Source organism: Hyla sarda, chromosome 9, assembly GCF_029499605.1.
Source record: "Hyla sarda isolate aHylSar1 chromosome 9, aHylSar1.hap1, whole genome shotgun sequence".
Taxonomy (NCBI): domain Eukaryota; kingdom Metazoa; phylum Chordata; class Amphibia; order Anura; family Hylidae; genus Hyla; species Hyla sarda.
The window spans coordinates 29,089,299-29,102,244 of record NC_079197.1 but is presented as its reverse complement, the minus strand read 5'-3'; the positions used below and the strand labels follow the sequence as shown (position 1 = coordinate 29,102,244).

Sequence of the window (12,946 nt, the reverse complement as noted above, 5' to 3'; positions counted from 1 at the left end):
AGTTGTGCACTTTTTTCTCCTGATATGTCAGTAGGTAGCCGTTGAGATTTGTGCTTCCTTTTAGTTAGGATGTAGGTGCAATGTATTGGTGTTTTCTGTTGACACCTTGTATGAGATGGACAGAAGTCACTTCCAACATTTCTGCTCTCTGGTGCTGGTGTCCATTAAACTATATAATTCTCATTTCAGACATATATCTCTGACCCTTCCTGCCACATTTCGAGGTAGAAATAATACCCGGCCAGACTTTGAGAATCAGCAGTCCAACCTGTATGCAATATCAGGTAAGCGTGTTCTATCTGAGCCACAATGAAATACTATATTTACCGTATTTTTCGCCCTATAGGATGCACCGGCGTATAAGACGCACCCAATTTTTAGGGGCAAAATCTAAAAAAATAAAGATTTTGAACCCAATAGTGGTCTTCAACCTGCGGACCTCCAGATGTTGCAAAACAACAACTCCCAGCATGCCCGGACAGCCAACGGCTGTCCGGGCATGCTGGAAGTTGTAGTTTTGCAACATCTGGAGGTCCGCAGATTGAAGACCACTGCAGGAGGAGGTAATACTCACGTGTCCCCGCCGCTCCGGACCCGTCACCGCTGCCCTGGATGTCGCTCCATCGCTGTCGCCGTGTCCCCGTCGCTCTGGAACGTCTCTGCTGCCGGCCGGGTATCCTCGCTCTCCGTCGCCGCCATCACGTCGTTACGCACGGCGACGCACGTACGCGACAACGTGATGACGAGGAAGGAGAGCGCCGGCCATACAGGGGATCCCTGAACGGAGAAGACACCGAGGAGGCAGGTAAGGTCCCTCCCAGTGTCCTGTAAGCACTAACCCGGCTATTCAGTCGGGCTGTTCGGGACTGCTGCGGTGAAATCGCGGCGGTCCCGAACAGCCCGACTGAACAGCCGGGTTAGTGTCACTTTCCCTTCAGACGCGGCGGTCAGCTTTGATCGCCGCGTCTGAAGGGTTAATACAGGGCATCACCGCGATCGGTGATGTCCCGTATTAGCCGCGGGTCCCGGCCGTTGATGGCCGCAGGGACCGCCGCGATAGGGGTGTATTCGCCGTATAAGACGCACCGACTTTTTCCCCCCAGTTTTGGGGAAGAAAAAGTGCGTCTTATACGGCGAAAAATGCGGTGTGTATATATATATATATATATATATATATATATATATATATATATATATATATATATATATATATATATATATAGTGTGCATCTGTATTATAAGCTCCACAAAGTGAAAAGCGTATGAAAAAGGGAGGAATCCTGCAAGCTTTTCTATGCAATCACTTTTTCTATCATAATTGTGTAGTATTGCAGTTTTCAGATCATGGAGCGCCCTCTAGTGTATAGAGACCGGTATTTTCTGTGCCAATTCTAGATTTAAAAAAAAAAACTGTAATAATAAAAAAAAAGTGGAGAGGTGGTAATTTTTAAAATTTTACTTATTTAATTTTAGACTGGGTTCTTACTGCCGAAAATGGGGACATCATTTTTAAAATATGCCTGCATTTTCAGGCATATACACTCGTAAAATAAAATATGAGCAGAAAAATTAACATTGTGTGAGCCCATTATTAGACTTTAGTATTGCACCACAAACATGTTCCTTGAAAGTGATCATAGGCTGCAAGAGTTCTGTTTTCTATATGGCATGATATCCATCTGACTAGAATCTTCCCTGGGTCCTTAAACATATGAGAAACATTTTATGTCACTATTAGTTGGCACCACAATTGTAATGTAGCATACAAAAATAAATATGTATATCTTATCTATATCAATATCTATCTATCTAGCTTGCGCTCTCTCTCTCTGTAGATATATATGTGTGTGTGTGTGTGTGTGTGTGTGTGTGTGTATGTGTGTGTGTATATATTTATATTTAAAAAAATAAAATAGGGAGATTTAGATATATAGTGGTAGTGCGGGGGACGCTCATCCGTTTGATGCTTATCATGCCTGGATCCGCCGTGCCGTTCGGCCGTAATCTTCTATTTTCGGTATATGCTAATGAGGTGCTAACTGGCACCGGCCGGGATAACTGGCACGCTGACGTCAGTGCCACCTGCGCAGCGCCGCCCAGCTCATCAATATTCCTCCCCACCCTCACCCTCTCCCTCTTCTCCCTGCTCTACAATGACGCTGCGGCAGGCGGCAATGACATCAGAGTGCCAGTTAGCCCGCACGGTGCCAGTTAGAACCTCATTAGCATATACCGAAAATAGAAGATTACAGCCTATGTCTATGGTAGTCAGGATACAGTGATAGGTGGGGGCCTTACTTAAAAAGTAGCTGTCACCAAATAAACTGTTCTTAACTATCTCAGGCTGTGTTCCTTAACTACTCCTAACACCCATTCAGCCCTTAAAAACTATTTCAGAGATTTAAAAAGCTGTGTATCATACCTTTTTTTTTTGCTTGCTTGCATAGTGCAAACTCCCAGCAGGAGAAAGTGGGCATTTCCCAGCAGGCATGACATCACTGAAGCCTGCTGGGGACCACTTCTGCCCTCACATTGTTGCAGCATTGTGATGAATAGAAGATCTCAAGCTCTGTGCAGTATGTGCAGATTTCAGTGAGGCTCTCCTTCAGCTGTCAGTCTGCGTGGCTTTCTGTGAGAATCTGTGGAGCTTTCATTTTCTGTGCAGCTGTCAATCAAGCTCAGCACTTCCTGAGTTTGGAGTCCTGACAGGCTGGGGGGGAGAGACCAATCTCACTGTATTAAAGGGGTACTCTGTCCCTAAGACATCTTATCCCCGATCCAAAGGACAGGGGATAAGATGCCTGAATGCGGGGGTCCCGCAGCTGGGGACCCCCGCAATCTTTCATGCAGCACCCTACTATCATCAGTCTCCGGAGCGAACATCGCTCTGGGTCTGATGTATGACAATCACGTGGCCAGAGTATCGTGACATCACAGCTCCACCCCCGTGTGACGTCAAGCTCCGTCCCCTCAATGCAAGCCTATTGGAGGAGGCGTAACGTCACAATACTCCGGCCCCATGATTGTGATTCATCAGACCCGGAGCGATGTTCGTTCCGGAGGCTGATGATGGCAGGGTGCTGCATGAAAGATTGCGGGAGTCCCCATCGGCGGGATCCCCGCGATCAGGCATCTTATCCCCTATCCTTTGGATAGGGGATAAAATGTCTTAGGGCTGGAGTACCCCTTTAATTGTTGCAGGGAACAGAACAGAGCCGCCTAGTGGCCGTTTTTTTCTATTACATTTTAAACATATTTATGTTGATAATTTTAAAAGCAAGTGAATGGGAAAGTGTCTGCTAATTACACAAGGAACACTATATTAAAAGTTTTATTTGGTGACAGGTACTCTTTAACCCCTTAAGGACCCAGCCAATTTTCACTGTAGGACCCGGCCATTTTTTGAACATCTGACCACTTTCACTTTAAGCATTAATAACTCTGGGATGCTTTTACCATTCATTCTGATTCCGAGATTGTTTTTTCGTGACATATTCTACTTTATGTTAGTGGTTAAATTTTGTCGATTCTTGCATCGTTTCTTGGTGAAAAATTCCAAAATTTGATGAAAATAAAGGAAAATAAATATTCCAAATAAATTATATAATGATTCACATATACAACATGTCTACTTTATGATTGCATCATAAAGTTGAAATGTTTTTACTTTTGGAAGACATCAGAGGGCTTCAAATTATAGCAGCAATTTTCCAATTTTTCACAAAATTTTCAAAATCGAAATTTTTCAGGGACCAGTTCTGTTTTGAAGTGGATTTCAAGGGCCTTCTTATTAGAAATACCCCACAAATGACCCCATTATAAAAACTGCACCCCTCAAAGTATTCAAAATGACATTCAAAAGGTTTGTTAACCCTTTGGGTGTTTCACAGGAATAGCAGAAAATTGAAGGAGAAAATTCTAAATCTTCATTTTTTACACTCGCATGTTCTTGTAGACCCTGTTTTTGAATTTTTACAAGGGGTAAAAGGAGAGAAATCTTCCTAAAATGTGTAACCCAATTTCTCTCGAGTAAGGAAATACCTCATATGTGTATGTCAAGTGTTTGGTGGGTGCACTAGAGGGCTCAGAAGGGAAGGAGCGACAGTGGGATTTTGGAGAGTGAGTTATTCTGAAATGGTTTTTGGGGGGCATGTCGCATTTAGGAAGCCCCTATGGTGCCAGGACAGCAAAAAAAAAACATGTCATACTATTTTGGAAACTACACCCCTCAAGGAACGTAACAAGGGGTACAGTGAGTCTTAGCACCCCACAGGTGTTTGACGACTTTTCGTTAAAGTTGGATGTGTAAATTTATTTATTTATTTTTTTTCACTAAAATGCATGTTTTCCCCCAAATTTTCAATTTTTGCAAGGGTAATAGGAGAAAATGCCCCCCAAAATTTGTAACCCCATCTCTTCTGAGTATGGAAACACCCCATATGTGGACGTCAAGTGCACTGCGGGCGCACTACAATGCTCAGAAGAGAAGGAGTCACATCTGGCTTTTGCAAAGCAATTTTTTCTGAAATGGTTTTTGGGGGGCATGTCCCATTTAGGAAGGCCCTATGGTGCCAGGACAGCAAAAAAAAGCCCACATGGCATACTATTTTGGAAACTACACCCCTCAAGGAACATAACAAGGGGTACAGTGAGCCTTAACACCCCACAGGTGTTTGACGACTTTTCGTTAAAGTTGGATGTGTACATTATTTTTTCTTTTTTTTTCACAAAAATACTAGTTTTCCCCCAAATTTACAATTTTTGCAAGGGGTAATAGGAGGAAATGACCCCCCAAATTTGTAACCCCATCTCTTCTGAGTATGGAAACACCCCATATGTGGACATCAAGTGCACTGCAGGCGCACTACAATGCTCAGAAGAGAAGGAGTCACATTTGCAAATTTTGCTGAAATGGGGGGGGGGGGGCATGTCGCATTTAGGAAGCCCCTATGGTGCCAGGACAGCAAAAAAAAAAAAACACATGGCATACTATTTTGGAAACTACACCCCACAAGTAACGTAACAAGGGGTACAGTGAGCCTTAACCCCCCACAGGTGTTTGATAAATGTTCATTAAGTGGGATGTGAAAAGGGAAAAAAAATTTTTTTTACACTAAAATGCTGGGGTTACCCCAAATTTTTCATTTTCACAAGTGGTAAAAGGAGAAAATGTCACTGTAAATTTGTAAGTACATTTTTTTGGAGTAAGGACATACCTCATGTCTGGGCGTAAACAGCATGCACACCTATAACTTCAGTTCCTTGGGAAGTCCGGCCTGCTCTTTCCCGGTCGCCAAAGATCAGGACCTTTAGGACTTCTTCTTGGAACTGGAGGAATGTCCCTGTGTTGCCAGCGTACTGGGACGGTACAAAAGAGTTGTACATGGCAACCTGTACCATGTAGACCGCAACTTTCTTGTACCATACCCGTGTTTTCCGCATGGCGTTATATGGCTTGAGGACTTGATCAGAAAGATCAACTCCCTCCATATACCAATTGTAGTCCAGAATACAATCGGGCTTGAGGACCGTTGTTGTGGTACCTCGCACAGGGACAGGTGAGCTGCCGTTACCATGAATAGTGATCAGCATAAGGACATCCCTCTTATCCTTATACTTGACCAGCAACAGGTTTTCATGGGTAAGGGCACAGGACTCACCCTTGGGAATAGGTGTCTTAACAAAATTTAGAGGGAGGCCTCTCTGGTTTTTCCGCACGGTCCCACAAGCGGACGTCGATCTGGCGGCAAGGGATGTGAACAGAGGGATGCTGGTATAAAAGTTGTACACGTGGTAACCCTTATCCAACAATGGGTGCACAAGCTCCCAAACGATTTTCCCGCTAACACCCAGAGTGGGGGAACAATCTGGGGGTTCAATACGGGAATCTCGTCCCTCATACACTCTAAACTTGAGAGTGTACCCGGAGGTACTCTCAAGAAGTTTATATTCGTGGGAATATACTGGCGGAAGATGAGTCTCCCCTTAAAACTGATAAGAGACTCATCAACCGAGAGCTCCCTAAGCGGTATGTAGGCCTCCAAAAATTTGGCCCCAAAGTGATCGATGACATAAGCAGGATCACTTCGGGGTGGACATGCCGCATTATCTGCATAATGCAGGCATTTCCAAATGGCCTCGAACCGCTTCCATGCCATGACCATACTGCACAGCGGGGTCTGGTATAGGACGTCCCCGCTCCAGTACTGTCTGACACTTGGCTTTTTGACCAGGCCATATGCAGCAAGAGGCCCCAAAATGTCCTAATTTCTGCCGCACTGACGGCGTACCATTCATTGGACCTGGCCAAAAAAGAATCAGGGTGGTGGGCGATGAACTGCCTGGCGTACAGATTCGTCTGCTCCACCATCAGATTGACAAAACTGTCACTGAAAAAAATAACTGAAATAGTCAATTTCAGTGAATCCAGAATTGTCAATCCGGATTCCGGAGTCGCCAACAAACTCCGCAGTCCGTGGCTGATAAGCCTCTGGGGGTCTCCAGACAAGTTCATTGGAAGGGGGCTCCGGTAAAATTGTCTGGGGGGTTGGACTCCTAGTACGAGCGGCATCACCACTCGCACTAGTGCCGGCCACTGGGCCACTATCATGGGTGGTGCGTGGCCTCGCCTGGCGGCGTCTCCGCCGCCGTGCAGGGGGCTCATCATCACTACTAGATGATGATGAGGAGGATGAAGAACACAGGAATGTTGGATCTTCATCATCCTCACTGGCAGATTCGGAGTCGGAGGCAAGAAAAGCATATGCCTCCGCTACTGAAAATGCCTGGCGAGCCATCCCCTTTTCTCTACGGTGGCGGTTCGTCGGCGGGGGAGGTAGGGGGTCGGGGGGGGGGTGGGGGTGTTGAATTTAACTTTTTTTTTTTTTACTTTTACCCGACCTTTCCCTGGATTGTATTCTTTCCCTGATCTATGGGGGGCTTCTTTTCTTCTGTGGGGGCTCCGATCTCGGCAGAGGGGGGTTTCCGGTCTTCCTCCAGCAGCTCTGACCGCTGACTGAACTCAGCCAGCGGCGGGAGCTGCGGGAAGATGCTGTTAACCCCTCCCCTGCCGGCTGCTATTGACTGGACGATTGTCCAGCCAATAGCAGCAATCCTGGGGGGGTGACGAAATCGCCACCTCCCCATAGATACAGTGGGTGATAGGCGGTGTATCATACACCCCCAATCACCTAATATCTCCGGGTCAGCGGGTCACATGTGACCTGCATCGCCGGAATAGCCGCAAATCGCATGTGTGAATTCACATGCGATTTGCAGCGATCGCCGACATGGGGGGGTGATAACCTGATGACCCCCCTGGGCATTTGCACGGGATGCCTGCTGAACGATTTCAGCAGGCATCCCGGTCCGATCTCCGCACGGCGAGGACCGGAACTGCCCATGACGTAACGTTATTTCATGGGGCCTGAACGGGTTAAAGGAGTAGTGCAGTGAAAGATAACATCCCCTATCCAAGGGATAGGGGATAAGTTATAGATCGCGGGGGTCCAACCGCTGAGACCCCCCCCCCCCCCTTGATCTCCTGAACGGGGCCCGGCAGTCTGCTGAAAGTGGCCATTCCGCCCCCTTCATGTATCTCTATGGGATACATAAAGGGGGCTTGTAGGCCGCCGCTCCGTGTGGGGGTCAGCACGCCCCCTTCCAGCAGACTGCCGGGGTCCCGTTCAGGAGATCAAGGGGGGGTTTCTGCGATTGGACCCCCGCGATCTATAACTTATCCCCTATCCTTTTGATAAGAGAAAAGTTATTTCACTACAGAACTACTTTAATAGAGAGGGCACTTACTATAGCAGTGTTGCCCATCCAGTTTGCCTCCAGCTGTTGCAAAGCTACAACCCCCAGCATGCCCGGACAGCCGAAGGCTGTCCGGACATGCTGGGAGTTGTATTTTTGCAACAGCTGGAGGCACATTGGTTTCAAAACACTGTCCTACTTACATACCATACACATTGGAGTTGCAGTGATTTTCTTTTTTTTATCTTGTATGTATATTGTACTGTGTATTTGTATATTGTGTGTGTATGTATATATATGTATATATATATATATATATATATATATATATATATATATATATATTGTATATTTGCTGAATGAGCAGTCGGGCAAGAGTAAGCCGAGGACATCGCCGGCTTCATCCGTAACTGGAGCAAATTTTGTTAGCGATGGATTTGATGAGTTCTCTGTTGAAAAGACAAATTGTCTGCCAGGATAAGGTATACAATTCATATATAGAGGCGGTGTGAGCGGGAAGAGAATTGGCGGGGCACACTGCCTCTGTCATGTTATTTGTAAGCTGCTAATTTAATCTTTTCTGGTGTGAGAAATGAACAGGGTCGAGTTGCCTTGAAGGGTTGAGAAAGCGAGATGGTGGACCTGACTAATCGAATATAGGTGGGACGCGCAACGTGTCCTTCAGGGGCTGCTGAGGAGGGGTCCTTGTGTTACTATGAAGGACCATACATTCACTCACCGGATGAGTCAGGTCACAGGGAATCTGTCATTACTCATTTCTATTGATTGTGGAAAGAAACTAGCAAGTTAATGGTGGGATGATGTTACCCTGAAACGCGCTAGTACTGTTGTCCTCATATCATGGCCTTGGGGAAGGTTCAGACATTTGGATGATTCTCCCAATCAGACCATGGTCCCAATAATTCCCATTATTAGTGCTAATGTCTTTAGATGTTTTGGAAAATTGGAAAACTGTTTGTACAAAATAGAGATCTTCCTTGATGTTCCCACATGTGTGTTCTGGTGAGGGGTCCAATTATCTTGCTTATTTACATGTTACAGTGGATTTCGATGTATGCTCATTTGTGGTTGGCAGTTAGAGCTGGCTTGAAAGTCTGGACTTAAAGGGGTATTCCAGCTTTATACATCTTATCCCCTATCCAAAGGGGATAAGATGTATAATTGCAGGGGTCCCACCGCTGGGAACCCCCGCGATGTCTGTGCAGCCCCTGCATTCTGTGAGGGGCGCTGCCTCAGAGACGGGGATGTAATGTCCCGGCCACGCCCCCTAGTGATGTCATGTCACGCCCCCTCCATTCATGTTTATATAAGATGTATAAAGCCGGAATACCCCTTTAAATTACTATTTATGAGACCGGCTCCTCCCGCTTGACTATTCACAGGAGACTTGGAATCTTCAAGAGTACCTGTCATCTAACCATATTTTCTAAACTAACTCAAATTATATTCACTAACTACTCCTAACACCCCTCCGGCCTTAAAAAAAAGATTTCTGAGCTTTAAAAAGCTGTGTATCATACCTTTTCCCTTGCTCACATTGTGTGAGCTCCCGGCAAGAGAAGGTGGGTGATCTCCAGCAGGCGCAAAGTCACTGAAGCCTGTGAGAGCTGTGCCTCGCCATACCCCGCACGCACTTCCTCATTTTGGACATCTGCAAGTCCGGGTGGAGACCAAATTAACTGTTTGGGAACAGAACAGAGCCACCTAGGGGCCATTTTTTCAATCAAATTGAAAACTTATAAAGGTTGATCATTTTAACAGCAAGTAAATAGCAAAGTGTCTTATAATAACACCAGGTCTGATGAGCGTGGCCTCTATAAAGGGGATGGGCTTTCTGTTTAAACAGGGGGTGGGGCCTAATAACACCTGAAATGCAGCAAATGTTTGGTGCACAATTTTGGTTCAAAGTAAGCCAACTAATAGTTTGGTCTAAAGACTAGACAGTCTTAAGATACACCAGATTTCTCAATCCGTCTGATACACTTTGGTAAATCCAATGGGTTTAAAGATTGTCTAGTCTAAGTTTGCACTGTCTAAGATTGTGTTTCCCAACCAGGGTGCCTCCGTACGGTCCTGGCATGCTGGCAGTTGTGGTTTTGCAACAGCTGCAGGCACCCTGGTTGGGAAACACTGGTCTAAGAAGGTACACAGTTGTAGTAAATTTGGGCCTGTTTGTGAACTCTCCCGAAGGCTGGTGTCACACACAGTGGTTCTTTATTTACTTAATTAATTAATTTATTTATAGATTTTTTATTTATTTACCGTATTTATTTTTATTATTAAAGGGGTATTCCGGGCAAAAATATCTCATCTTAGGGGATAAGATGTCTGATTGCGGGGGGCCCGCTGTCGAGACCACCCCCACCCCCGCTAACTCCCAGCAGCAACCGCATTTTATGCGGGGCTGCGTCTCCAGTTTCGGAAACCTCCGGAACGCCACGTCCCCTCCTTTCATCTCTATGGGAGGGGGCGTGATGCCCATAACGCCCCCTCCCATAGACATGAATGGAGGGGGCGTGGCGTGACGTCATATCCCCAGTCCCGGAAACCCAGAGGCTTCCGAAACAGGAGACGCAGCTCTGCATAGAATGCGGGTGCTACAGGGAGATAGCGGGGGGGGGGGGGGACTAGGATGGTGGGGGGTCCTGGCAGCGGGCCCCCCCCCCCCCCCCCCTGCGATCAGACTTCTTATCCAAAGGATAGGGGATAAGATGTTTTTGCCTGGAATACCCCTTTAAATAGCTGCAGTTTTTGTTGCAATTTTTAATTGTTTTTTTGAGCCCATAAAAAAAAAAATTGCACTGCCATTTCCCCCCCAAAAAATGCTTACACGTAACCACAACCTACAGGAGTAAAATAGAGGTAGCAAATTCCTTTGATTTTGCATAAAAACAATCTATACCGAGCACTGTTGACCCACCCTCTCAGACAATAGCCCTGCTGCGGCTTGCCATAGGTTAATGTGAGCGTCCTCGCCATTGTTACACGGAATGGCGCTCACCAGATTGTTGCCCAAAATTGTTTTCTTTTTTGCATTTCAACATCCGTTACGGCGGCTCGACAACAATGAACGCGCGCTTCCCCGCGTCCTCTCGGAAATCTTTAATACGCTGTCTGCATCTGCTTTTAATTTACTCCTAATAATTGAAAGATGCAGCCGAGTTTTCCAATTAAAGCGCCGCTCTCCGCTGTTTGTGAACGCTCCTCCATATCGCCGATCGCAAACTGACAGGTGAACTTGCCCATGAATTAAACATGAAGCCGGCGTCGCGGCGTCCGCACTAAAAACCCGTGCCATCCTGGAGAATTTTAAATACAGGATGTCATTTGCATAATAATTTCTTTATCAAGTGTTCTCCTGTATTCAAAGCTAAAGTCGCTCTGACAAGGCACCGAAAATGGCTTTTTGCCCCTTTTTCCTTTTTTTTCTCAGTTTTTTTGTTTCGCATGGATTTATTGCCTGTATAATTCCAGATCCTTAATAATATAATGTGAACGGCTCTCAGATTTCTATAGAGGACTTGTTAATTGTTCCAGATGGCACTTGCTGATTATGCAAAATTATTATAATATTTTTTTTCTCCCCCTCTGGAAATATTTTGGACCAAATTAATTTTTTTTCTTTAAAGATTATTATTTTTTAATTTTTTTATTCTATCTTTCTGTATCAACGTTGAATTTAATCTGTTCTTACATTTGTCTGGGCTGTGTTTCCTTGTTCCATTTTCTCTCGCTGACAAAGAAGGATTAAACCCATTTTTTCCCCTTTTGTGAATCAGTACAATGAGCTGCGCCATGTGATGAGTTCACATCATTTTTTTTATTTAAGTATGAAAGTCGAATTCTGTTTAATTTACTGTACAAGTGAATGGGAAGCCGAGAAGAGAAGGAGTCTTTATTCTTTATAGCGGCAACAAGGGGAACCTTGGTCATGTTTTCAGTCTATTGTAGAGGAAGGGAGCAACATTTGCCCATATTGTCGAATTAACAGAGTAACATTTGCCAATAGCGACCTACTATATGTTTTATGTCTTTTTTTTTAATTTAATGCATAAAGTTAAATTAACACCATATCTGTGGTAGGGCTGGGCAGTATGGCCAAATATGTGTATTGCGGTATTTTTGTAACTTATGGCGGTTCCACAGTATATAACGGTATCCTCCCTAACCCCCCCATCCCCAAATTATCAGCCCAGCACTGTCCCCATCGGGGTAAATACTCACGTCACCAGCAAGCGCTGCGCTCCTCGTCCTCCTGTCTGTTGCGGCCGCCGGCGCTGACACTCTATAGCGGTCTGATGAAGCGTGCCTTGCGCACGCGCAACAGCTGTCACCCATGTCCAAGCTGAAGCTTTTGTAAGACGGCCTGCTGGATGATTTGATGTACCTCTGCAAATAAAGAACCGAACATTTTTTGCACTTTAATGGTGAGTTCCATTAGGTTGTATGCTGTCAAACAAATAAATCCACATTGTTTCTCTGTTACGGAGATGCCGGACAAGATCTCCACCTCTCTTAGGGCCAGTTCACACTATGTTTGTAGTGTACGGGAACCGGATATGGCTGGGGTGAGCGAAAACTGGGTGCTCCCATATCCCTGCCGGACCCGGCCCGTATGTAATGCATTTAATTTTTGCGTCACATTTTTGCCACGTATACGTTTTTCTGACCGGACCTAAAACCGTGGTAAACCACGGTTTTATGACCGTTTAGAGAACTGTATAAGTGGCAAAAATGAACCGGCCGGAGTCGGCGTTTGATTCCGGTCGGCTCATTGAAATGCATTACATACGGGCCGGGTCCAACAGGGATATAGGAGCGTCAGGTTTTTGCTCGTACACATCTCTTAGACAAGGTAAAATCTACCAATGCAGCTGATAATAAGGTAACATTTGTTACTACTGATAGTACAGAATTCCGTATGATTAAAGGTATTGTTAATAAGCCTTTACGTATGCTTTTTAGTGATCCAGGTTTAAAACCTCTCCAACAGGAAGGTATACGTTTTTCCAGCAGAAGAGCGCCCACTCTATAATCATTGCTGGTTCCCAGTTTAGTGGAGGAAATAGATAAAGAAACCTGGTTATCTGTGAAAGGGTTTCTCAAATGTTCAGAATCTAGATGTGTGGTGTGCCAATATGCTCGAAAATGTCTGGTAGTTGAAGGCACC

At 45.4% G+C, this 12,946-nt stretch overlaps 1 protein-coding gene across 3 annotated transcripts in view; it reads left to right on the top strand.

Annotated features, from left to right (window-relative positions):
- Positions 1 to 12,946, top strand: part of MVB12B (multivesicular body subunit 12B) — a 117,376-nt gene that overhangs the window by 63,681 nt on the left and 40,749 nt on the right. For all 3 annotated transcript variants that reach the window (XM_056540967.1, XM_056540965.1, XM_056540966.1), the window contains exon 7: positions 190 to 284. In XM_056540967.1, coding sequence (XP_056396942.1) covers positions 190 to 284 — 95 coding nt within the window. The remainder of the gene's footprint in view (positions 1 to 189; positions 285 to 12,946) is intronic.